Genomic DNA, 25,038 nt, shown 5'->3' on the forward strand with positions numbered 1-25,038 from the left:
GCTCCTTTGTCCATGGGATTTCCCAGGCAAGAATACTGGAGTGGGTTGCCATTTCCTTCTCCAGGGAGATCTTCCCCACCCAGGGATAGAACCCACGTCTCCTGCATTGGTGGGCAGATTCTTTACCACAGAGCCACCTGGGAAGCTCAGGTTTATTACCTAACTCACTCCCCCGCAGAAAAGATATTTAACTAACGTATATTTATTTTGTTAACTAAAGCATATTCAAATTGTTCCCAGTTGGAAGGGAAAAACAATCTGTTTTCCATCTAAAGATAGTAAGAAACTTCCTAAAACTTTTTTTGGGGGGAGCTGAGAATATTAAGCTCTGCCAAGTGCTAAAGAATTTATTTAAAAGGTATTAAGCTAGAACACTAACACAACCTCTAAGAAAGTGTTTTACAACAGAATCTGGTTGTATCTTAGTTTTAATTTCCCATGCATTATTGCAAGTAACCTCATTGAGAAAAATAAAAGCTTTAGGGTTGATGTAAATTATATTGAACATGATAACCACAGGTTTGACTAACATTTGTCCATTTCCCTGGCCAAGCAAAAGATCACTCTGGAGAATTTTCTCTCAAAAAAAAAAAAAAAAAAAAAAAAAGAAAGAAAAACCTGATCTCAGATAGTAAAGACAATAAAGATAAGAGGATGGTCTTTCCTGCTGTCAGATCCTAAGAGAAGGCTCTCTCCAAAATGACAGGCTAGACAGGGAAATTTTAGAAAGCGTTAGGCAGACTACTCAATGCTCTAACCCATGTTTAGGTCTTACTCATTCAAGCCCAGACACTTTACAAGAAGTTTCTGAAATCGACTGGCTTTCTGGGGAGTGAACAGTGGGCAGTGATTCATATCATGGAACAGCGAGTACGTTTCTACCCAGTGGCCTTCTTTTGCTGCTGGAGCCCAGGTGGGTATCTTAACTGAAAGATCTGGGCAGTGAAAAGGGTAATTGTTAGACTGTAATCAAGCAAAGTAGTTTCACCAAGAAGTATGACTACAAATTCCTATCCAGCATATAAAATTTACTTTGGTCCCACCCATATTTCCAGTTTTTCTCAACCTCCTTAACTTCTTTTCCTTCTTATGTTTTTAGAAATTGAGATAATTAGACATGAAATAGGAGAAGGAAATGGCAACCCACTCCAGCGTTCTTGCCTGGAGAATCTCAGGGACGGCGGAGCCTGGTGGGCTGCCGTCTATGGGGTCGCGCAGAGTCGGACACGACTGAAGCGACTTAGCAGCAGCAGCAGCAGACATGAAATAATATGAGAGGAAATGTCATGACAGAACTCAGAGATATTAACACCTGCCATTCCTACTACACAGAGTTATAATGTGAGGATCAGATTGGATAAAGTTTATGAAAAGGCTTAATAAACATAAGTTAAAAATTGTAACTTATGTCCTTCCTATAGTATGTCTTGCTTCCATTACTATTCTTAATAATCTGCAGAGTTTAATCGCTGAGGAATAGCAGTGGAGACCTGCTGTTGGAAGAGACCTGAAGCCAGTGGTTTATATAACTGGTTTATCTCACTGCTAGTCTTCATTATTCCTGTAATTCTCACAGTGCTTAAGTGTTTATACTGAAAAAATTTATGCTCAGACACCCAGAATTGGCAACAAGATCTGTGCTTGGTGTTTTCACAGCTGTCATTCTGATGATCATAAAGCTGACAAAACTACAGGACACCAGACTTCATATGGCCCTCTATGTTCTCCAGGTAACATCTTCAAAAAAACATCCAGCATGTCTGTTCTTACACTTTCTTATCCTGTTCTCCTACACTGCCAGAATTCAGTAAGCACATTCCCCGCCCCCTGCTTAGGGTATTTCTTTCTACATTGCAAGAGAAAAATATATTATTTGCATTCAGTTCTAAAAAATGTGAAAATTTCCCCATTGAGGAGGTGGATATCTTTATGAAAGTGCTGCCATGCATTTCAGAGCTTGTGTGTCTCTAACCAATTTCATTTTATTGATATGTTTTTTTAAGGGATGGGTAACAAAAGACAAGCTCTTCCAGGTAATGTTCTTATGAAACACTGATAGTGACATGATTGTCTCTCATCCAGAGTGAAATGAATAGATAAATTAGCTATTCTAGGTGAACAGAGAGAAAGAAACAAAGAAAAGAATGATTCTTTCCCTCCTTGTCAGATTTAAGTAGGTTTTTTGGGGCTCTCAGACTATGCTGCTTGGCAGTTTCCTCAAGCCTAACCCAGGAAATGGGGCAATAAGGTGGGATATTGAAACCACTTCTTTGTCTGTATGTATATGGTAAGAAATATGACTAACTCTCATGACAAAGAACAGTGTGAAAAGTGAGTTCAGGAAGAGATGAAAAATGGTTTTTAAAAACAACACCAAATCTTGATTTTTGAAGTGAATATAACAATGATTTATAAATAAGAGGAATGGAACTCCTCCTCAAATCTCTGAAAACCTGAAGGATGGGCTCCATCACCCCTTCATCTCCTCCAGGCTCTAACAACATCATCTCAGGGTCTGCTCAACTGTGGAGTATATGGCTGGACACAGTACAAGTTCTACCAACTAAAGCAAGAGGCTCGGCGTGATGCAGACACCCAGACACCATTATTATGCTCACAGAAAAGATTCTATTGCAGGGGCCTAGATCCGTTGGAGTCAACTCTTGCTTTTGCTACTAGCACCTCTGCCATTCTTTGAAACTATAAAACTAGAGCATCCAGAACTGGAATTATTCTGCACTAATGGTTTGGGCAGAGTGTTTGTGGTCAACATCTTAAGTCTTTTCTAACCATACCTTAAGCTACAGAAGTGAAAGAGAATATAGTACCATGATTGGTAGCTACTCTAGTTGAAGTGGGTGGAATCTATCCATTCTTCTTAGATTCACAGATTAAGTCACTGTTCAAGGAGATGAAGCTACTTTCCACCTAAGAGATACACTCATATTACTTGAATAGATATTAGATTTGTGGAGTCTCTTCTGGAAAAAAATAAATTTCAAGTTATTATTAGTTATTATTTATACAAAGTATTTCCAGGCCCTCTACTGTGTGGTTGTAAGGGAAGCAGTGTGGCATGTAACAACTTTCTCAGATATTTACATTGCTCTTCCTTCTGTTGAACAAAGTCCTGGTTTTACCATCTTTGAACAGAGTTTTGGAAATTCAGAAGAAGAAAGGACAGAAAGTGTCAAAAAAGTGATAGGGAGATCCTCAGACACTCAACATCCTAGTCTTGTATATATTCCATGCTGTTCTAGGTCTTAACAATAGAAACCATTCCCTTCTAGAAAGTTAAGGCCAGTCTTTTGAAGTTACAGTGGATAATAAGATTTAAGAGAAATCAGGACTAAAGCTGAATCAAAAACTTCTCAACTCTTATTTATAAGCAGAAATCCTAGGTTGTAGGTTTCATAGTGCTTAGATGTAGAATTAGATTGAACATTATGAACTTGCCATTTTTGTAGGTTAAAATGGTCTAATGTCATCTATTTTACATGGTTCAACCTGACTGGAAGTGCTAAATATATGTTTATTGAATAAATGAATAAACAGATGAATGAATGACTAACAAGTAGAATTGAACCTTTGGGAAAAAGACTCCCACACTGAAGAGGCTCATTCATGGGTAGAGATGTTTAATGTTTCTTCCTCTTGAGTCACATAACAAATGATGTTTGGTCTCTCTAGTTAAGTCATGAGCAAAGCCAAACCAGGGCCAGGGCATCAGATGCTGTGATGCCTAAACAAAGGGGAAAGTCAAATGGACAAAAACTAGAATGATAATCAACTAAAACATCTGGAGTGTTTATTAAATCAGATACTTTTCGCCCAATATATTTCCTTGGCCTGTGCAAGGTAAAATCGTTAAGATTAGAGAAAATTGACAGAGTAGATTATAATGGGAGATAAAATAGTATACAATATATTAGAAATATATTAGATAATATATTAGAAATCAGTCCTAAATATTCATTGGAAGGACTGATGTTGAAGCTGAAACTCCAATACTTCGGCCACTTGATGCGAAGAACTGACTCATTAGAAAAGATCCTGATGCTGGGAAAGATTGAAGGCAGGAGAAGGGGACAACAGAGGATGAGATGGTTGGATGGCATCACCAACTCGATGGACATGAGTTTGAGTAAGCTCCAGGAGTTGGTGATGGACAGGGAAGCCTGGTGTGCTGCAGCCCATGGGGTCACAAAGAGTCGGACACTACTAAGTGACTGAACTGAGCTGGAGACAATATACTCTGAAAAGTAAGTACCAGAGATCTTCCCAAAGGAATTCTCAGTAGAAATGCTGTTCAGTTGCTATGTCATATCTGACTTTTTGCGATCCCATGAACTGCAGCACGCCAGGCTTCCCTGTCCTTTACCGTCTCCGGGAGTTTGGTCAAACTCATGTTCATTGAGTTGGTGATGCCATCCAACCAATAGAAATGTTAGGGAACTCAATAATAGCTCTTTAGGTTTTAGGCCATGAGCTTCAGCCTTTCTAAGGATGGTAACCTGACCTCATTCTATCAAGATATCTTGAGGCCTCTCAAGGTGTGTAGCACAGATTTTTGGGTGGCAAAGAATGAGAAAGATACCTCACCTAGAGAGCTGCCTTCACTTCTTTTAATTTAAAAACTAGTAAGAATTCAGCATATAGAAAGACAGATGGAAACAAGAATTCTTTCCATAGGCCTTGAGGGATACCTGAGGTAAGGAGCCCATTTCTTAAAAAGTCCTATCAGTATCACTTCATATTTGACTTTATTTCCAAAAAGAAGATAATTATCAAATGTCTGTCAGGTTTGTTTATCTTCTCTGATGAATTTTTTGCATTGACACTGGTCTTGGATAGTCTATAGATGTAGGCAAGCAAAAAGATAGTAGGAATGAAAAATAATAAAAGATTAGCCAAGATTAGGATTATCAGCTCTTCATTATACTAAGAGTAGGAGGGCCACTATTCAGACTGCCCCTCTTGCCCTTGAATTCACATGTAGGAGGAGCATAGACATAGATACAGTGGCAGTTCTTAAAATTTCTGCGAACACCCCTCCCGTGACTCTGATACTTTTCTAGGTTGCAGTCCTAGTGGGATAGAGTGATATCTATGCAGCTTTGATTGATACAGATCTTTCTTGGACAACATGTTGTATCATCCTTCACCTTCCCCTCATTAGCCCTGTCTGTGGCTTCAAAAATCTCTGTACTGCACCACCACGTGTTCTTTATGGGGAAATGGGTAAGTGTTTGAGGTTTTTTTCAATGCATGAGAGTCTTTGGATATTTTCACATAGGCACCTTCCACATTTTACATCTTTGGCGTTGCTCTGGCTGAAGACTTCACTGCCACAGTTCCAAAACCTGTCTCTCTTGGTATTCATTCACATTAGCAACTTTCCTGGGCAACCTTTGTACCCCTTTCAAAGATTTTAACAAATAGATTCTCTAGGCTTCAACCCTGGCCTTGGCAACAATAACCTTGTTCCTTCCAAGGGGTGCATTTTGCTTGTAGGTATCTGTGTGGCACCACTTGGGGTGCCATTACAGTATTCTGGGAGGTCACGCTGATCCACACTGAGGTGGCAGGGTGTGGTTGTCTTTAGAGATTTGTGGTTTTTGCAGCAAGATCCAAATGCAAAATCTGAACCCTTCTTCAGCCAGCATGAGGGCAGACAACAGTGATTCTTTTGAAGAACACTGCCATAGTCACATTCTTCACCCTTATCTACTGTCTTTTTCCCACAGTACAGCTTTCAAAAGGAGCTTTGGACCTCAGATTTATTAAATAGGCAGCCCTTTCTGTGCAACAACGTGTGGAAATAGGGAAGCTGCAATTGCTGAAGCTCATATCTATAATAATAAATTCATGGGCCGTATAGAGATTCTGGCCATGGAATTTACAGATCACATGGTCATGCTTCATTCCCAAATGATGGCCAACCTCATGAGCTATGAAAGCTGTGAAGTTTGGTGTATCTTTTTGAAAGAAAGATTCATCAAGGTTGCATTCTTGGCAGTGCAGATACCACAGAAGTAAGTGCATGGCCCTGGTAATTCCCAAAACTTTGGCCAGCAGTCATATGAGCAGCATCATGTTCACCTCTCCCAAGAGATGCCAGTCTCTCTAGTGGTTAAAATTTTTAAGTGTTTCCTACAAATTCAGGAAGATTTGCACAATGGTTTTTTTCTGTCCATATCTCTAACTTAGTAAGTACCACTTTCATGTTATATCCTTGGTGTACCTGTTGACCAGTGGAGAAGGAAATGGCAACCCAATCCAGTATTCTTCCCTCGAGAATCCCATGGACAGAGGAGCCTGGCAGGTTTTTAGTCCATGGGGTCTCAAGAGTCGGACATGACTTAGTGACTAAACCACCACCACCACCTATTGACCAGAGCATGGAATCTGTTAACATCTTTGGGATCTTGGTAACTTATTATTCCCACATTTGGAATCACTGTCAACCACAGTCAACTTGAACATACTTGGGAAGTGGCCATATATAAGGCATAGGAACTGAGGAAGTCCTGTTCTGCTCTGAAATTGTGAAATGCTTAAGAGTTCCTCTTGTTTATCTTCACAAATTACACAAGATTAACCTGATTTTGAAGATGTGCATAAACCATATGCTGAGGATGTATAGGCTTGATGCCAAAGACAGTGCCATATAAGGTCAGGATTCCCTTTTGACCTGAGCAAGGGCTGATTATCACAAAAGAATCCAGGTCATCCTCTGAATACTCAGTCATCCTGAATAAAAGCAAGACTAGTTTCCCATTTTGACATGTATGAAGAGGGAACTTGTGTAAAAAAGAAACAAATAATCCTTTATTTTGCTTCAAATTAATAATAATATGTCATTTCCCTTGTTTGGGCAGGACTTTGTACACTTTTTCTGCTTTTTCTTCTTGTCCTCTGAATATCATCAGGTTCCTAGGAAAGACTTTTATAATAAAGAGATTCCCGCTACAATGTATCCCTGGAAGAACAGTCAGAATTACCAGTCAAGTGACACTAGGCTTTATATGGGAAGGGGCCATTTTCAAATGCCCTAAGTGGGATTCCTAAAAGAGAAATCACTCTAAAACTTAACCCATTATCACTTGATTTTGTAGAAGAAAGGATAGGAGGCAGGCAGAGTAACAAACTGCGGTCGTCATTATCATGGCCCAAGTGAAACAGCAAATTGATTGTGAGTTGATTTCCCTGGGACACAATTATTTGTCAGTGACACAGTTGTTTGGACAAAGATCAAAACTATGCTGCCTGCAAGAAGAATAGCTGCTCCCACCCTCTGGGTACTACATGATGACACCTTTTGTCTATGTCACTTCCTATTTCTCTCAAGCTCGAGCTCTTTAGGGGTGTCCTCACTTTGTAACCACCCTCAAAAAACAGCAGTTGTAGTACTCTTTGGAGAAGGCAATGGCACCCCACTCCAGTGTTCTTGCCTGGAGAATCCCAGGGACGGGGGGAGCCTGGTGGGCTGCCGTCTATGGGGTCACACAGAGTCGGACACGACTGAAGCAATTTAGCAGCAGCAGTAATCTTTAGCTGAGTTCCTGCTGTCTTCATAGAAGGGTATATCAAGGAGAGGAAACTTTTAGATGTCCAGCCAGTACAGTGATAACAGATCAGGCCCCAAGAAAAGAAAAATATATAACCTCTTCCCTCAGTCCTAGTTTCTATGGAACAGCTATCTCCTCCTGTCATCTAGTATGCTTTTGAATTATTGACACTATAACGTTTCCAGAGCAGGGGTTTGTGGATTTTTGAGTAAGTCACCAGCCTCTGCTGTTTAATGCCATTCACACCGTTCTCTACTCTGTATCTTATAGCCCATTTCAAACCTCCAGTCCTTTTCCTTTTTTTTACATTATTTACAATGTTTGTTTATTTGCTCAATCCTAGAATACATGTGAAGTATTTTTAGAGGAACTAACCCAGGCCTCTGTGAAAAGGAAGTCTATGAACTGGAGAACAGAGTTTATGTTCAGTTCCTTTATTTTTAGCCTTACATATGAGGTCAAAATAACGTTTCCCAGAATTATTTAGATTGGTACTGTTTTGTCCAGACCTATTCAGTGTGGTCATGTTATTCATTTCTAATATAGTTAAGGTCATATATTACTTTTTGTATTTCATTCTGATTTGCTCCCACATTTTGGATGATGCTTATTTTGAGGGAGTATATGAAATGTTATCATGATTCTAAAAGTCAGTGCATGCTAAGTTGCTTCAGTTGTGTCTGACTCTTTGTGACACTATGGACTGTAGCCTGCCAGGCTCCTTTGTCCATGAGATTCTTCAGGCAAAAATACTGGAGTGGGTTGCAATGCTCTCCTCCAAGGGATCTTCCCAAGCCAGGGATCGAACCCACGTCTTTTACATTTCATGCATTGGCAAGTGAGTTCTTTACCACTAGTGCCACCTACTGTACCAAAGAAGTGTATTCATAGTACACCTCCTTGAGCCTTTAATCTGTTCCCATGTTCTCATTCTTTCCACTCGGTTTTCAGTCATCAGTCTCAATAGTACTTGGTTTATTTCTCCTGTATTTCTTTCTGTACAAATAAGCAGATACATGTGTATTTCCTTATATTCCCCTTTTTCATATGTAAATATAGCATAACATTATCTACTTTCCTTTCTAAACTTAAAGATATAGCTTGTAAATCACTTCATATCAGTTTATAAAAAATCTTCCTCATTCTCTTTTTTATAATTGCATAGTATTTAGATTTATGGATGTACCATAATTTATTCAGTCACTCTCCTATATGTGGGCTCTTAGGTTGTTTATTTTGAAATTAATACACGATCATCAGCAAATAATGTTGCACATGTATTTTTTTTGTGGAAGAATATTCCTAGAAATGAGAAGATAGTGTTCATACTAATGACATTTATAGCTTATCTGATATTCCCAAATATATGAAGGGAACTTCAGAAGCTTTTTGCCACTTTTAATTCCCACTAGCAATGTATTAGAATGCCTATTTCCCCAAAATCTAAGCAACAGAATATATCATAATATATCATTTCACCAAACTGATAGAGTATAAGTAGCATGTCAGTATTGTTTAACTTTTATTTTTTTCTAATTTTGAGTGAATGTAAATATTTAATATGTTTAAAAGCCATTTTTATATCTTTTAATAATTGTTAATATTTTTTTCTTATCAAGCTCTTGGTATTTTTTTCTCCTCAATTTTCTCCCTGTAGCTATATTGAAATATAATTCACAAATAAAATTTTATGTATTTGAAGTGTACAACATGATTTGATGTATGTATAATTGTGAAACATTTATTGTGAATATAAATTTTATAAAAGACAATAAATAGAATAGTTTAAATAATTTTAGGAATGAATACTGTGGGAGGAACCACTCTACTGAGTTTCAAGACTGTGTGGTATTGGTGATGGGATAGACACATAGATCAATGGAACAGAATAAAGAATTCAGAAATAGAGAACCCACATGTATGGTCATCTGATTTTTGACAAAAGGGGAAAAGCAATTCTGTGGAAGGAGAATAGTCTTTTCAACAAATCTTGCTGGAAAATTGGACATGCTGCTGAGAAGAACTTTAACCTAAACCTAACACTTCATACAAAAATTACCTCCAAATGGATCATAGATATAAATATAAAATATAAAACTTTTTAGAAGAAAACATAGCGTGTATTTTCGGAGAAGGCAATGGCAACCCACTCCAGTACTCTTGCCTGGAGTGTCCCATGGGCGGAGGAGCCTGGTGGGCTGCAGTCCATGGGGTCGGTAGGAGTCGGACACAACACTTTCATTTTCCACTTTCATGCATTGGAGAAGGAAATGGCAACCCACTCCAGTATTCTTGCCTGGAGAATCCCAGGGACAGGGGAGCCTGGTGGGCTGCTGTCTCTGGGGTCGCACAGAGTCAGACACGACTGAAGCAACTTAGCAGCAGCAGCAGCGTATATTTTGGATCTAAGACTTGCTGAAGAATTCTTAAACGTGGCACCAAAAGCATGATCCATAAAATTTTAAAATCCATAAATTGGACCTAATCAAAGTAAAAGCTTTTGTCAAGAGCCTTAAACTGAGACAGAGACAAGATGGCAGAGTAGAAGGATGTGAGCTCACCACTTCTTATGAAAACACCAAATCACAACTAACTACTGAACAACCACCAACAAAAATTGCTGGAACCTACCAGAAATGATCCCCTACATCTAAAGAGAAAGAAGCCACAAATGAGATGGTGAAGGTGAAGTGAAGTGAAGTGAAGTCACTTAGTCTGTCTGACTCTTGGCGACCCCATGGACTGTAGCCTGCCAGGCTCCTCCATCCATGGGATTTTCCAGGCAGTGAGATGGTAGGAGGGGTGCAATTGTGATAAAATCAAATCCCATACCACCAGGTGGGCAGTTCACAAACTAGAAATAATTATACCACAGAAGTTCTCCCACAGGAGTGAAAATATTGATCCCCATGTGAGGCTCCCCTGCCTGGATGTCTGGCAACAGGAGGAGGAGGCCCCAGAAAATCTGGCTTTGAAAGCCAGTGAAGCTTGATTACAGGAATTTCAGAGGACTGGGGGAAACAAAAACTCTACTCTTGGAGGGCACATACAAGGTCTTGTGTGCACCAGGACCCAAGGAATAAAGCAGGGACCTCAAAAGAAAGTGTTGCTGAAGTTCCAGTACTTTGGCCACCTGATGTGAAGAGCCAATGCACTGGAACTTCCCACAGCAACTTCCCACTGTTGCTGGGAAAGATTGTGGGCAGTAGAAGAGGGCGACAGAGGTTGAGATGGTTAGTTAGCATCACTGACTCAATGGACATGAATTTGAACAAACTCCAGGTGGTAGTGGAGGACAGAGTAGCCTGGTGTGCTGTAGTTCATGGGGTTGTAAAGAGTAGGGCACGATTTAGCAACTGAACAAAAACAACATAAAAGACTGGGCTAGATTTACCTGCTACTGTAGGAGGATCTCCTGCGGAGACAGAGTTGAGGGGTAGCTGTGACTCACTTCTTGCTGCTTCCTGGGGAGAGAAAAAGTTGGGAAAGGCCCTGAGAATCTCTGGCCAGAGTTATTGGTGGAGGTCTTGTCCTGTATTTGGCCAGTCTGTGAAGACTGAGAGAGGTACCTGGTTTGTCTGAAACACAGACACCAACAGAGAAAGTTAAAGAAATGAAGAATCCGGCAAACATGTTCCACATAAAGGAACGAGATAGATCTCCAGAAACTGACCCTAATGAAATGGAGGTATATTATTTACCTGATAGAGAATCCAAAATAACTGTTATGAAAATGCTCACTAAAGTCTAAGAGAACAGCACATGAACAAAGTGAGAATTTCAACAGGGAGATGGAAGATACTAAAAAGTATCAGATACTAAAAAGTCACTAGTTATTCATATTTTAAAACTTTAATGGGAATACAAAGATACTACATTGTTATTGTTGTTCAGTCACTAAATCATGACTCTTTGTGACCCCACGGGCTAACTAACTAACTAACCCCATGGACTCCATAACTAAGTCATGAAACTTAAGAACACAATAATTAAACTGAAAAAAAAGTCAGTAGAAGGGTTCAACATTAGATCAAGCAGAAGAAAGGATCAGTGAACTCAAAGACAGCACTGGAAGTAATTCAGGCAGAGAAGGAAAAAGGAAGAATGAAAAGCAGTGAAGAAAGCTTAAGGACTTTATGCAGTATCATCAAGCCAACCAATATACACATTTTAGGAGTTCTAATTGGAACAGAGAAAATAAGACCAAACAGCTTGTTAAAAATTTTGAAAATTTCCCAAATGTAGAGAAGCAAATGGCAATACATATCCACAAACCTCAGAGATCACCAAGCAAGATGAATCTGAAGATAATTCACACTGAGACGCATATAAACAAATTGTCTAAAGTCAGAGTGGACTTTGAAAGAGGCCATAGAAAATTGACCACTCACAATTTTTCTTTGTAAAGAAATGTCCAAAAATTCTCATTAATTTTTCCAGCAAAAACCTTGTAGGCCAGAATGGTATTAAAAAGATACTAGCATTCCCTTGTTCACTGTGACCAAGATTCACAACAAGATAATGTTTTTTCAACAGATACAGAAAATGTGATATATGTCATGCTGCTGCTGCTAAGTCGCGTCAGTTGTGTCCGACTCTGTGCAACCCCATAGATGGCAGCCCAACAGGCTCCTCTGTCCCTGGGATTCTCCAGGCAAGAACACTGGAGTGGGTTGCCATTTCCTTCTCCAGTGCATGAAAGTGAAAAGTGAAAGTGAAGTCGCTCAGTCGTGTTCGACTCTTAGCAACCCCATGGACTGTAGCCTACCAGGCTCCTCTGTCCATGGGATTCTCCAGGCAAGAGTACTGGAGTGGGGTGCCATTGCCTTCTCCGATATCGTACTACTGAGCCTTAAAAAATAAAGATATCTTGCAACATGTGACAATATGGATGAACCTTGAGGATGTTATGCTGAGTCAAATAGACCAGTCATAGAAATACAAATACCTCATCATTCTATTTATATGAGATATCTAAATTAGTCAAATTTATAGAATCTGAGAGTTGAATGGTGATTGCCATAGAGTAGGGATATGGGGAAATGGAGCTTTACCCACTAATAATAAAAAGTTTCAGTTCAGCAAGATTAATAAATTCTACAGATCTGCTGTACAGCATTGTACCTAGAGTCAACAATATGTATTACACACTTAAAATTTTGTTAAGAATTGTTGTATTCTTGCCACAATAAGAAATGAGTAAGTTAGAAATGTATAATATGGGTGCAGAAGATTTTAAATTATATAAAACTATTTGTGCAACTCCTTCATTACTAAATTTTAAAATCTAAAGGAAAATGTGAAAAATTCTTTGTGGAGGTAATATAATCTTAATTCCCTAACTTGATAGAGCTGGCATTTTTAAAAAGTCAGAAATGTCACTTTTTCTGGATGTAGATTAAAACAATTTTAAGAAATATATTAGAAATAAAATCTTGTACAATATTCAAGGCAAACACCATGCTAAAAAAAGTTTATGCCAGAAACATAAGCATGAGTTTAGCATTAAGAAATATATTATCATAATTCATCACATCACAAACTAAAAGAGAAATAAAATGAACATATGAGTACATGCCCAAAAGTTGTTAAAAGTCACTAGTTATTCATATTTTAAAACTTTAATGGGAATACAAAAATACTACATTGTTATTGTTGTCCAGTTGCTAAGTCGTGTCAGACTCTTTGCAATCCCATGGAGTGCAGCCATGGGCTTCCCTGTCCTTCACTATCTCCCTGGGTTTTCCCAAACTCATGTCCATTGTGTCAGCAATGCTATCTAACCGTTTCATCCTCTGTTGCCCTCTTCTCTTGCCATCAGTCTTTCCCAGCATTAGGGTCTTTTCCAGTAACTTGGCTCTTCACATCAGGTGGCCAAAGTATTGGAGCTTCAGCTTCAGCATCAATCTTTCCAAAGAATATTCAGGGTTGTTTTCCTTTAAGATTGACTGGTTTGATCTCCTTGCAATCCAAGGGACTCTTAAGATTCTTTTCTGGCACCACAATTCAAAAGCATCAGTTCTTCAGCTCTCAGCCTTCTTTATGGTCCAACTCTCACATCCATATATGACTACTGGAAAAACCGTGGCTTTGACCATATGGACCTTTGTCAGCAAAGTGATGTCTCTGCTTTTTAATACACTGTCTAGGTTTGTCATAGCTTTCTTTCCAAGGAGCAAGCATCTTTGAATATCATGGCTGCAGTCACCATCTGCAGTGATTTTGGAGCCCAAGAAAATAAAATCTGTCGCTGTTTCCCCCATTTCCCCTTCTGTTTGCCATGGAGTGATGGGACTGGTGCCACGATCTTCATTTTATGAATGTTAGGTTTTCAGCTAGCTTTTTCACTCTCCTCTTTCATCTTCAATAAGAAGCTCTTTAGTTCCTCTTCACTTTCTGCCATTAGAGTGGTATCATCTGCATATCTGAGGTTGTTTCTCCTGGCAATCTTGCTTCCATCTTGTGATTCATCCAGTGTGGCATTTCGCACAATAGACTCTACAAATAAATTAAATAAGCAGGATGACAATATACAGCCTTGTCTTACTCCTTTCCCAGTTTTGAACTGGTTCATTTTCCCACGGTCAGTTCTAACTGTTGTTTCTTGACCTGCATACGGGTTTCTCATGAGATAGGTAAGGTGTTCTGGTATTCCCATCTCTTTTAAGAATTTTCCACAGTTTGTTGTGATTCACACAGTCAACGAAGCTGAAGTAATATGTTTCTCTGGAATTCCCTTAATGATCCAACAAATGTTGGCAACTTGATCTCTGGTTGTGCTGCCTTTTCTAAATCCAGCTTGTACATCTGGAAGTTCACTATTCATATACTGCTGAAGCATAACTTAAAGGATTTTGAACATTACCTTGTTAGCATGTGAAAGGAGTGCAATTGCACAGTAGTTTGAGCATTTTTTTGGCATTGCCCTTCTTTGGAATTGGAATGAAAAGACCTTTTCCAGTCCAATGAGTTTTCTAAATTTGACGACATATTGAGAGCAGCACTTTAACAGCATCATCTTTTAGGATTTTAAATAGCTCAGCTTGAATTCCACCACTTCCTCTAGCTTTGTCTGTAGTAATGCTTCCACTTGACTTCACACTCCAGGATGTCTGGTTCCAGGTGAGTGACCACACCATCGTGGTTATCTGCGTCATTAGGACCCTTTTATATAGTTCTATGTATTCTTGCCACCTCTTCTTAATCCTTTCTGCTTCTATTATCCTTACCATTTGTGCCCTTTACCGTGCCCATCCTTGCATGAAATGTTCCCTAGATCTCTCCAATTTTCTTGAAGAGATCTCTAGTCTTTCCCATTCTCTTATGTTCCTCTGTTTCTTTGCATTGTTAACTTAAGAAGGCTTTCTTATCTCTCCTTGCTGTTGTCTGGAATTCTGTATTCAGTTGGGTTTATATTTCCCTTTTTCCTTTGTTTTTTGCTTCTCTTCTTTTCTCAGGTATTTGTAAAATCTCCTCAGACAACCAATTTGCCTTCTTGCATTTCTTTTTCTTTGGGATAGTTTTGGTCACCGCCTCCTATATAATGTTATGAACCTCTGTCCATACTTCCTTAGGCACTCTGTCTACCAGATCTGACCCCTTCAAATCTGTCACCTCTACTGTATAATCATAATGAATTTGATTTAGGTTTTACTGGAATGGCCTAATGGTTTTCCTTACTTTCTTCAATTTAAGCCTGAATTTTGCAATAAGATCTGAGCCATGGTCAGCTCCAGGTCTTGTTTTTGCTGATGTATAGAGCTTCTCCATCTTTGACTGCAGAGAACATAATTAATCTTATTTCAGTATTAACCATCTGGTGATGCCCATGTGTAGAGTTGTCTCTTGTATTGTTGGAAGAAGATGTTTGTTATGACCAGCATGTTCTTTTGACAAAACTCTGTTAGCCTTTGCCTGCTTCATTTTGTACTCCAAGGCCAAAATTGCCTGTTACTTCAGGCAAGTTACTTCCTACTTTTCATCCCAGTCCCCTATGATGAAAAGAACATCTTTTTTGGGTGTTAGTTCTGGAAGGTCTTATAGATGTTTGTAGAACCGTTCAACTTCATCTTCTTCAGCATTAGTGGTAGGGCACAGATGGGGATTATTGTGATGTTGAATGGTTTACCTTGGAAACAAACCAAGATCATTCTATCGTTTTTGAGATTGCACCCAAGTACTGTATTTCGAACTCTTCTGTTGACCATGAGTGCTACTCCTATTTCTTTTAAGAGCTTCTTGCCCACCATATTAGGTATAATGGTCATCTGTATTAAATTTGCCTGTTGCCAACCATTTTAGTTCACTGATTCCTAAGATGTTGACATTCACTCTTGCCATCATCTCCTACATGACCATGTCCAATTTACCCTGGCTCATGGATCTAACACTCCAGTTTCCTATGCAATATTGTTCTTTAGAGCATTGGACTTTACTTTCACCCGCAGACATCCATAACTGAGCATTGTTTCTGCTTTGGCCCAACCTCTTCATTCTTTCTGTAGCTATTTCTCCACCCTTCCCTTGTAACATATTGGACACCTTCTGATCTGGGGGGCACATCTTTCAATGTCATGTTTTTTTGCCTTTTTATTCTGTTCATGAAGTTCTGGAGTGGTTTGCCATCCCTCCTCCAGTAGACCACGTTTTGTTAGAACTCTCCACTGTGACCAGTCCGTCTTGGTTGGCCCTGCATGGCATGGCTCATAGCTTCGTTGAGTTACACAAACCCCTCCACCACAACAAGGCTGTGATCCATGAAGGGAAAGATATGCATAACCAGGTAAAGACCATTTACCAAAATGTAATGCCAAACAGCGTATTAATTGGTGAAACAGTGAATGTATTTCCACTTAATATCTCTTTGTTTTTTTTTGTCCTGGACAATTTGAATTCAACTTTCAGTGGATTCTCCCCAGCATGCAGTTTTGTCCTTTACTTTTTAAAGTCATAGGTCCCAGACTCCTCTGGTCCCGTAACCCCTTAAAATCAACACCTTGCATTCTCCCCAAAATTGAGATGTCAAAAACTTCAGTTTCAGGTACTTCTTTTCAGATTGGCTCACTATACTTTCCAGTGAGTATCTGTTGGATATTTGGGTTTTTCCTGGTCTCAGGTCCAGAAGGTGTCCCATCACTTCTCTCTACTTTGACAGTTACTAATATCACTTGGATTTTGGAGTTATTGGTAGTTTGACCTTTTAAACCATATATTGGGGTTTGTAAGATGCCTTGTCGTCATTTTTTGGTGTTTGTAGGGTTTGTTTTTTACCATCATAGTGCTTTATCTGTTTTTATGCTGTGAGTTGAGATTTTTTTTTTAATTGCACTACTGTTGCCACCTTCTGCAAATCTTCCTTCCTAATAATTAAATATGTTTCCTAGCCTTTAAGGAATTGAGTGCTACATCTTGTGGCAAATCAACTTTTTCCATGCACTGTGATATGGAGCCTTACTGAAAGGTGTTTTTTTTTTTTAACCTAGAAAACCCAAATTCAGGACTTAGTTTGTTATTTGCAGATTTTGATATTTTTGTCATTTAATCTCTTTGAGCATCAGCTTCTTGTTTATAAAGTGGAAATAATATCTGTATGAGCTTTACTAATGATTCAATAGCATTTGTAAAAATGCTTTGTAAAATAAAAAGTGCTACACAGATAAAGATACTATTATTAACTTCCCTCACATAGTCTCTTTTGACAGAACTTGGCTAGGATTTCCTTTTTTTTTTTTAAAGCTTTATTGAATTTGTTACAACATTGCTTTTGTTTTAGTTTTTTGGCCTAAGACATGTGGGATCTTAGCTCCCCAACCAGGGATCAAACCTGCACCCCTGCATTGGAAGGTGAATTCTTACCACTGGACTGCCAGGGGAAGGCCCTAGAATTTTCTTTTTCCCATGCATTTTTCCAAAGTTTTATTTATTTATTTGCTTATTTTTTTGAGGTACAGTTGATTTACAATGTGTTAGTTTCTAGTATACACCAAAGTGATTCAGTTATACATGTATGTACATATTCTTTTTCATATTCTTTCCCACTGTGGTTTATTATGGGATATTAAATGTAGTTTCCTGTGCTATACATTAGGACCTTGTGTTTGCGTATAGTAGTTTGTATCTGCTAATCTCAAACTTCTAATTTATCCCTCTCCTCACTTTTCCCTTTGGTCACTATAAGTTTGTTTTATATGTGTGTGAGTCTGAAAACAGTTTCATAAATAGTTCATTTTGTATATTTTAGATTCCACATATAAATGATATCATATGGTATCATATGTTATTCCCTTTCACTCAGTGTGATAACCTCTAGGCCCATCCTAGTTGCTGCAAATGACGTTATTTTTATGGCTGAATAGTATTCCATTGTGTGTGTGTGTGTATAGTGTGTGTGTGTGTATTGTGTGTGTGTGTATATATTTCATATCTTCTTTATCCATTCATCTGTCAGTGGACACAGGTTGCTTCCATGTCTTGGCTATTGTAAATGCTGCTGTGAACAGTGAAGTGCATGTGTCTCCTTAAATTAGAATTTTGTCTGGATATATGCCCAGGAGTGGGATTTCTGGATCATATGGCAACTCTATTTTTAGTTTTTTAAGGAGCCTTCATGCTGTTTTTCATTGTGACTGTGCCAATTTACATTCTCACCAACATTGTGAGAGGGTTCACTTTTTTCCATACCCTCTCTAGCATTTATTACTTTTAGACTTTTTAATGATGGCTATTCTGACTGATATGAAGTGGTACCTTGTTGATTTTCCTTTGTCTGCTAATCAGTGATGTTGAGCATCTTTCCATGTGCCTGTTGGACATCTGTATATCTTCTTTGGAGAAACATTTATTTAGTATTTCTGCCCATTTCTTGATTGGGTTGTTTGGTTTTTTGTTATTGAATTATATGAGCTATTTATGTATTTTGGAAATTAAGCCCTTGTCAGTTACATCATTAAAGAATATTATCTCCCAGTTCATAGGTTGTCTTTTTAATTTTGTGCATGGTTTCTTTTGCTGTTCAAAAGCTTTTGAGTTTGATTAGGTCCCATTTGTTTATTTTTACTTTTATTTCTATTGCCTAGGGAGACTGACCTAAGTGTGGCTATGATTTAGTCAGAGACTGTTTTGCCTATGTTCTCTTCTAGGAGTTTTATGGTGTCAAGTGTGATATTTAAGTCTTTAAGCCATTTCGAGTTTACTTTTGGTTATAGTGTCATGGTGGGTTCCAACTTCATTGATTTACATGCACTGTTCAGCTTTCCCAATAGCACTTGCTGAAGAGACTGTCTTTTCAAAGACACATATTTAAACTGCAGCCTGATTGACATTATAAGTTTTGAATGAGACTACCTGTAATTGTTTCAAAGTATCCTATAATGCCTGACATAATCATTTAGCATTAACATTTTGGTATATATTGGAAGTCCTCTTACCTTTTATTTACCTGTTCATTTCATTAACTGATGTTCTCCATTCTTTCTGTAAAACACAGTGATAATCACAACTCACTGGACATTTAGCAGTAGTAGGCTGTACTTTATTTATTTATTTTTTTTTACTTTTATTTGCATTTATTTTTTGCAGCATTTATTCCCGGGCCACAAGTTTTTGTTTCTTCAGTTTCTTCTGGTATATCTTTTTCTTCTGTGCAACCTCCTCTTCTGGTTTAGGAACAATCTGTTCTTTTTCAGTAAGGATCATCTCAATGTGGCAGGGAGACCTCATGTAGGGGTTGATCCGACCGTGAGCTCTCTAAGTCCTGCACCGCATCTTGGGGGCTTTGTTCACTTGGATGTGCTCAATGACCAGAGAATCTACATCTAAGCCCTTAAGTTCAGCATTACTCTCTGCATTTTTGAGCATGTGTTGTAAAAATTCAGCACTCTTTTTGGGCCTCTGACCCTGCATCCAGCCCCACTGTTTGGCCTGTGCACACATACCAACTCCACCGTTGTAACGATGGAATGGCACACATTGCTTCTTTAAAGTGACATCCTTCAGATACTTGCTGGCTTTTCGGATATGCATACCCTTTATGGCCTGGGCAGTTTCATGAGTGTTCTTAAAGTGAACACAAAGATTTGAACCTCTTGATTTGCATGATTTTGTGGGGTTTTCTGGGTCAAGTGAATAGCGCACCATTTTTAGGGATCACCTCAGGCCGCTTACTGGAAAAGGAAGTAGGCTGTACTTTAATACCTACTTTCCTTATGTATCTGTTTCCACCAAGTACAAGGTTATGTTTATTTCCAAACGTTTTTGCACCAGTTGTACTTATGACTACAGTACGTGTGACTATAGTACTTAGTATTGTACCTAATTACCTGCTCTCTGCCTCAGCTCTTCCACCTCAGCTTTTCCTATGAATTTGTCTATTCTAGGCATTTAATATAGATGGAATCATACAATTTGTGTCCTTTTCTGACTGGCTTTTTTCACTTAGCATAATATTTTCAAGATTCATCAATACTGTTAAGTTCAGTTCAGTTGCTCAGTCGTGCTGCCAACTCTTTGTGACCCCATGGACTGCAGCACGCCAGGCCTCCCTGTTCATCAACAACTCCTGGAGCTTACTCAAACTCATGTCCATTGAGTTGGTGATCCCATCCAACCATCTCCTCCTCTGTCGTCCACTTCTCCCGCCTTCAGTCTTGCCCAGCATCAGGGTCTTTTCAAATGAGTCAGTTCTTCACATCACGTGGCCAAAGTATTGGAGTTTCAGCTTCAGCATCAGTCCTTCCAATGAATATTCAGGTCTGATTTCATTTAGGATGGACTGGTTGGATCTCCTTGCAGTCCTAGGAACTCTCAAGAGTCTTCTCCAACACCACAATTCAAAAGCATCAACTCTTTGGTATTCAGCTTTCTTTATAGTCCAACTCTCACATCCATACATGACTACTGGAAAAACCATAGCTTTGACTAGACGGACCTTTGTTGGCAAAGTAATGTCTCTGCTTTTTAATATGCTGTCTAGGTTGATAATAACTTTTCTTCCAAGGAGCAAGCATCTTTTAATTTCATGGCTGCAGTCACCATCTGCAGTGATTTTAGCAAAAATGTCTGTCACGTTTGTTTATCTTCTCTGATGAATGTAACAAAAAAAAATCCAATTTAAAAATAGACAGAGGATCTGAATAGACATTTTTCCAAAGAAGACATAAAGATGGCCAACAGGTCCGTGAAAAGGTGCTCAACATCCCTAATCTCCTCAGAAATGCAAATCAAAACCACAATGAGATATCACTTCACACTTGTTATCAAAATGACAATAAATAAGTTTTGGCGAGGATGTGGAAAAAAAGGAACACTGTTGATGGCTATGCAAACTGGTGCAGCCACTATGGCAAGCATTATGGAGGTTCCCCAAAAGTTAAAAGTAAAACTACCGTATGATCCAGCGATCCACTTCTGGACATTTATCCAAAGGAAACAAAATGCCAACAAAGAAAGATATCTGCACCACCGTGTTCATTGCAGCATTATTTACAATTGCCAAGACATAGAAGAAACTTAGGTGTCATCTATCAGTGGATGAATGAATTAGAAAATGTCATACAGGACTTCTCTGGTGGTCCATTGGTTCAGACTCTGCATCCCCTCTGCAACCCAAAGCCTCATCAACGGTAATGAGGAAACAGGTCTATAAAATCATTTCTTTAATCTTTCCTATTCAGCTTCTTCCAAATGGGCGATTTGGGGATTCTTTCATCATAAGGGGGCCACCATTTAGCTGAAACAGAAAAAGGAGCATGCCTTAATGCCACTGCTGCTGCTGCTGCTAAGTCATTTCAGTCGTGTCCGACTCTGTGTGACCCCATAGATGTCAGCCCACCAGGCTCCCCCGTCCCTGGGATTCTCCAGGCAAGAACACTGGAGTGGATTGCCATTTCCTTCTCCAATGCATGAAAGTGAAGTCGCTCAGTCGTGTCTGACCCTCAGCGACCCCATGAACTGTAGCCTACCAGGCTCCTCCGTCCATGGGATTTTCCAGGCAGGAGTACTGGAGTGGGGTGCCATTGCCTTCTCCTAATGCCACTAGAGTAGAGGGGGAGAGGAAAGAAAGGGAGGGAGAAATTTGCAGCCTTCATTAAGCATACTCTAGTGGCATAAGCATACTCTAATGCACTAGAGTATGCTTAATGAAGGCTGCAAATTTCTCCCTCTCTTTCTTTCCTCCCCCCATCTCCCTCTACTTCTTGTTCCTTTCAAGCTCACTTTGAAAGTTGACCTGAATCTCCAGTAGAGGCCCTGAACCAGTCCAACCCAGAGCTTAGGGCCCAGAGATGCACCACAGCAGTGGTTTGCATTTCCACGTTATACTCACATTGCTCACAAAGGCCAGCTTTCTACCTTCTGCTGTGAAACACAGTTGTTGAGAATACTTGACTTTAGCTTCAGACAGACCTGCTCAGACACCTGTCTACCCTTCTTACCTACCATGTAACCTTAGGCAAATTGCTTAACCCCTCAGATTCTTCATGGGGAGAGTGGGGCCAATGACAGTGGGTACCTCATAGGACTGTTGTGGAAATGGCGAGATAAAATATGAAAGTGCTTAGAACAGTGCCTGCCACATGGTCCATGCTCAATCAACTGTAGCTATAATGCTTGATTTGGAAACCACAAACCTCCAGTGAGAAGACACCCAACCTTGGTGAACTCCAAGGAGCAGGAACCCTACATCATGAATCTTATATCTATAGTATCTGAACACTTAAAAGACTAGTTCCTGCCACAGAGATAAAAGGACAGTATGTGGGCTAATTTGGAGTTAACCACTCCTCGGAACTCAAACGTTCTAATGGAGATTTTTGTGGCCTGAGCAATACATGCAAAACACAGGTGTCCGTGGCCAGTGAACTAAAATGTGAAACAATGACTACCCAGCAACAAGCCAGGAACACCTGCTGGTATCTGTTAGATGCCACCGCGTGGCACAAGCCTGTTGTTTCTTCCTGCATCATTTAGTAGATAAACTTTTTCATGTGACTAAGATACTAGTTGTCATCACAACTTCAAAAAAAAAAAAAAAGACTCCATGTTCCCAATGCAAGGGGCCTGGGTTCAATCCCCGGTGAGGGAACTAGATCCTGTGTGCTGCAACTAAGACCCAACACAGCTAAATTAAAAAAAATATGTTACACACACACACACACAATGTTACTCAGCCATAAAAAGAAGGAACTCTTGCTGTTTGTGACAACATAGATGGACTTTGAAGGCATTATGCTAATAAGTTACAAAAGAAAGGCAAATACCTTATTGTCTCACTTATATATATTTCAAAGACATCACTTTGCTGACAAAGGTCCGACATAGTCAAAGCTATGGTCTCTCCAGTAGTCATGTACAGATGTGAAAGTTGGACCATAAAGAAAGCTAAGTGCTGAACAATTGATGCTTTACAGTTGTGATGCTGGAGAAGAGTCTTGAGAGTCCCTTGGACAGCAAGGAGATCAAACCAGTCAATCCTAAAGGAAAGTAACCCTGAATACTCATTGGAAGGACTGATGCTGAAGCTTAAGCTCCAATACTTTGGCCACCTGATGCAAGGTGCCAACTCATTGAAAAACACCCTGATACTGGGAAAGATTGAGGGCAGGAGAAGGGAGTGACAGAGGACAAGGTGGTTAGATAGCATTACCGACCAAATCAATGGACATGAACTTGAGCAAATGCCAGAAGATGGTGAGGGACAGGGAGGCCTGGTGTGCTACAGTCCATGGGGTCAGAAAGAGTCGGACACAATGTAGCGTCTGAACAACAACAACATTTCTAAAAGAAACAAAACAAAAAGTTGAACTCATAGAGAACAAATCAGTGGTTGCCAGAGGCGGGGTGTGGGGGAATGGTGAAATGGATGAAGGTGGTCAAAAGGGGCAAACTTCCAGTTAAAATGTCCTGGGAATATAATATACATCATGGTAACTATGATTAATACTACTATATTGTGTATTTGAAAGTTGCTCAGGTATTGGTGGTGGTTTAGTTGCTAAAGGCATGTCTGACTCTTGTAACCCCATGGACTTTAGCCCACCAGGCTCCTCTGTCCATGGGATTCTCCAGGAAAGAATACTGAAGTGGGTTGTCATTTCCTTCTCCAAAAGTTGCTAAGAGTAGATCTTAAAAGTTCTCAACATAAGAAAAAAAAATTTGTAATGATGTGTGGTAATGAATGTTAACTAGATTTATTATGGTGATCATTTCACAAAATATACAAATATTATCCCTGGGTTTGGAAGATCTCCTGGAGGAGGAAATGGCAGCCCACTCCAGTATTCTTGCCAAAAGAATGCTATGGACAGAGGAGCCTGGTAGACTATACAGTCCATGGAGGCACAAAGAGTCAGAGATGACTGAGCATCTGAGCACACCCCTACCATAGTCTATCTTTGATTGAAGTGTGGGGTTTTATAAACTTTTAATGTCTTATTTGTCTGTTTGTAAGTAATTTAGCAGTATTGAATCTGAGCAAGATTTTGGTTGTGTTAGGGAGTGTTAAGAGGCATCCTGGCCCAAGAATGAATTTGGCCCTATATTTTAAGATTAAATCCTTCACTTGGTAAACACTTATTAAGCATGTACAATATGCTGGGCCCACAGCATTGAATAAAATGGTAATCTGCCACACCATAATGGATATAATAGGAGGAAAGACATTTTCATCAATAATGACTACACAATTTGTGGATTCATATGTAGTAGAAGTTAGTTAAGGACATTTTGAAGGTCTTCCCTGTCGCTTTTTACTGAAGGAAAAGGTTCAGGAAGTATTGGAAATTGTACATTGCATCATACTTTGGAGAATATGGAAATACCAGTACTTACTATCTCTAGATAAAATTCTCCTTGGTCTGTTTCCTCATGAAAGATGGAGGTTTCATAGGGTGGTTAGGAGGATTAAATTAAGACAATGAATATAGTGTGTTTAACACAGTTCTTGGCACAGAATGAATAGTGTTAATATTATACTTGCTTTGTGCTTTCTTCACAGAGAAGTATCTAGTAGATCTAAAGCTATTACTTGTAATTGTAGAGATTCCTTATGATGTCAGCCAACAAGTTGTTTCAATAAAGAAAAAAGGAAAAATAGAAAAGACAAAATTTTAGTTTAATACATGTACTAAGCACTGTGGTAGAGGCCTCTGTACTATATAAAATAAGTATAAATGCACTTTTATAACTAGGTAATGTTCATCAGACATGACACATCTAAGGGTATGAAATTCATCCAAGGAATATTAAAAGAAGGGAATTAAACATTCTGTAGGAGAAAAGGGGGCCTTTCCTGGTAGCTCAGCTGGTAAAGAATCTACCTGTAATTCAGGAGACTCTAGTTCGATTCCTGGGTTGGAAAGATCCCCTGGAGAAGGGATATGCTACCCACTCCAGAATTCTTAGGCTTCCATGGTGGCTCGGATGGTAAAGAATCCACTAGAATGTGGGAAACATGGGTTCAATCTCTGGGTTG

The 25,038-nt window shown here is 39.2% G+C and overlaps 1 protein-coding gene and 1 pseudogene across 5 annotated transcripts in view; one reads left to right on the forward strand and one right to left on the reverse strand.

Annotated features, from left to right (window-relative positions):
- The window catches only part of NAA25 (N-alpha-acetyltransferase 25, NatB auxiliary subunit), a 174,884-nt gene that overhangs the window by 101,151 nt on the left and 48,695 nt on the right, over positions 1–25,038 (forward strand). For 4 of the 5 annotated variants that reach the window (XM_055550491.1, XM_055550490.1, XM_055550492.1 and 1 more), the window contains 3 exons: positions 769–913; positions 1,657–1,730; positions 2,492–9,374. In XM_055550491.1, the coding sequence (XP_055406466.1) occupies positions 769–913; positions 1,657–1,730; positions 2,492–2,698 (426 nt within the window). In that variant the 3' untranslated portion in view covers positions 2,699–9,374. Of the gene's footprint in view, positions 1–768; positions 914–1,656; positions 1,731–2,491; positions 9,375–25,038 lie in introns of those variants that run through there. The other variant, XM_055550487.1, reaches the window with a different exon arrangement.
- LOC129630138 (60S ribosomal protein L17-like) lies at positions 19,129–19,764 on the reverse strand (annotated as a pseudogene).

The sequence above is a fragment of the Bubalus kerabau genome, chromosome 16 (assembly GCF_029407905.1).
Source record: "Bubalus kerabau isolate K-KA32 ecotype Philippines breed swamp buffalo chromosome 16, PCC_UOA_SB_1v2, whole genome shotgun sequence".
Taxonomy (NCBI): Eukaryota; Metazoa; Chordata; class Mammalia; order Artiodactyla; family Bovidae; genus Bubalus; species Bubalus kerabau.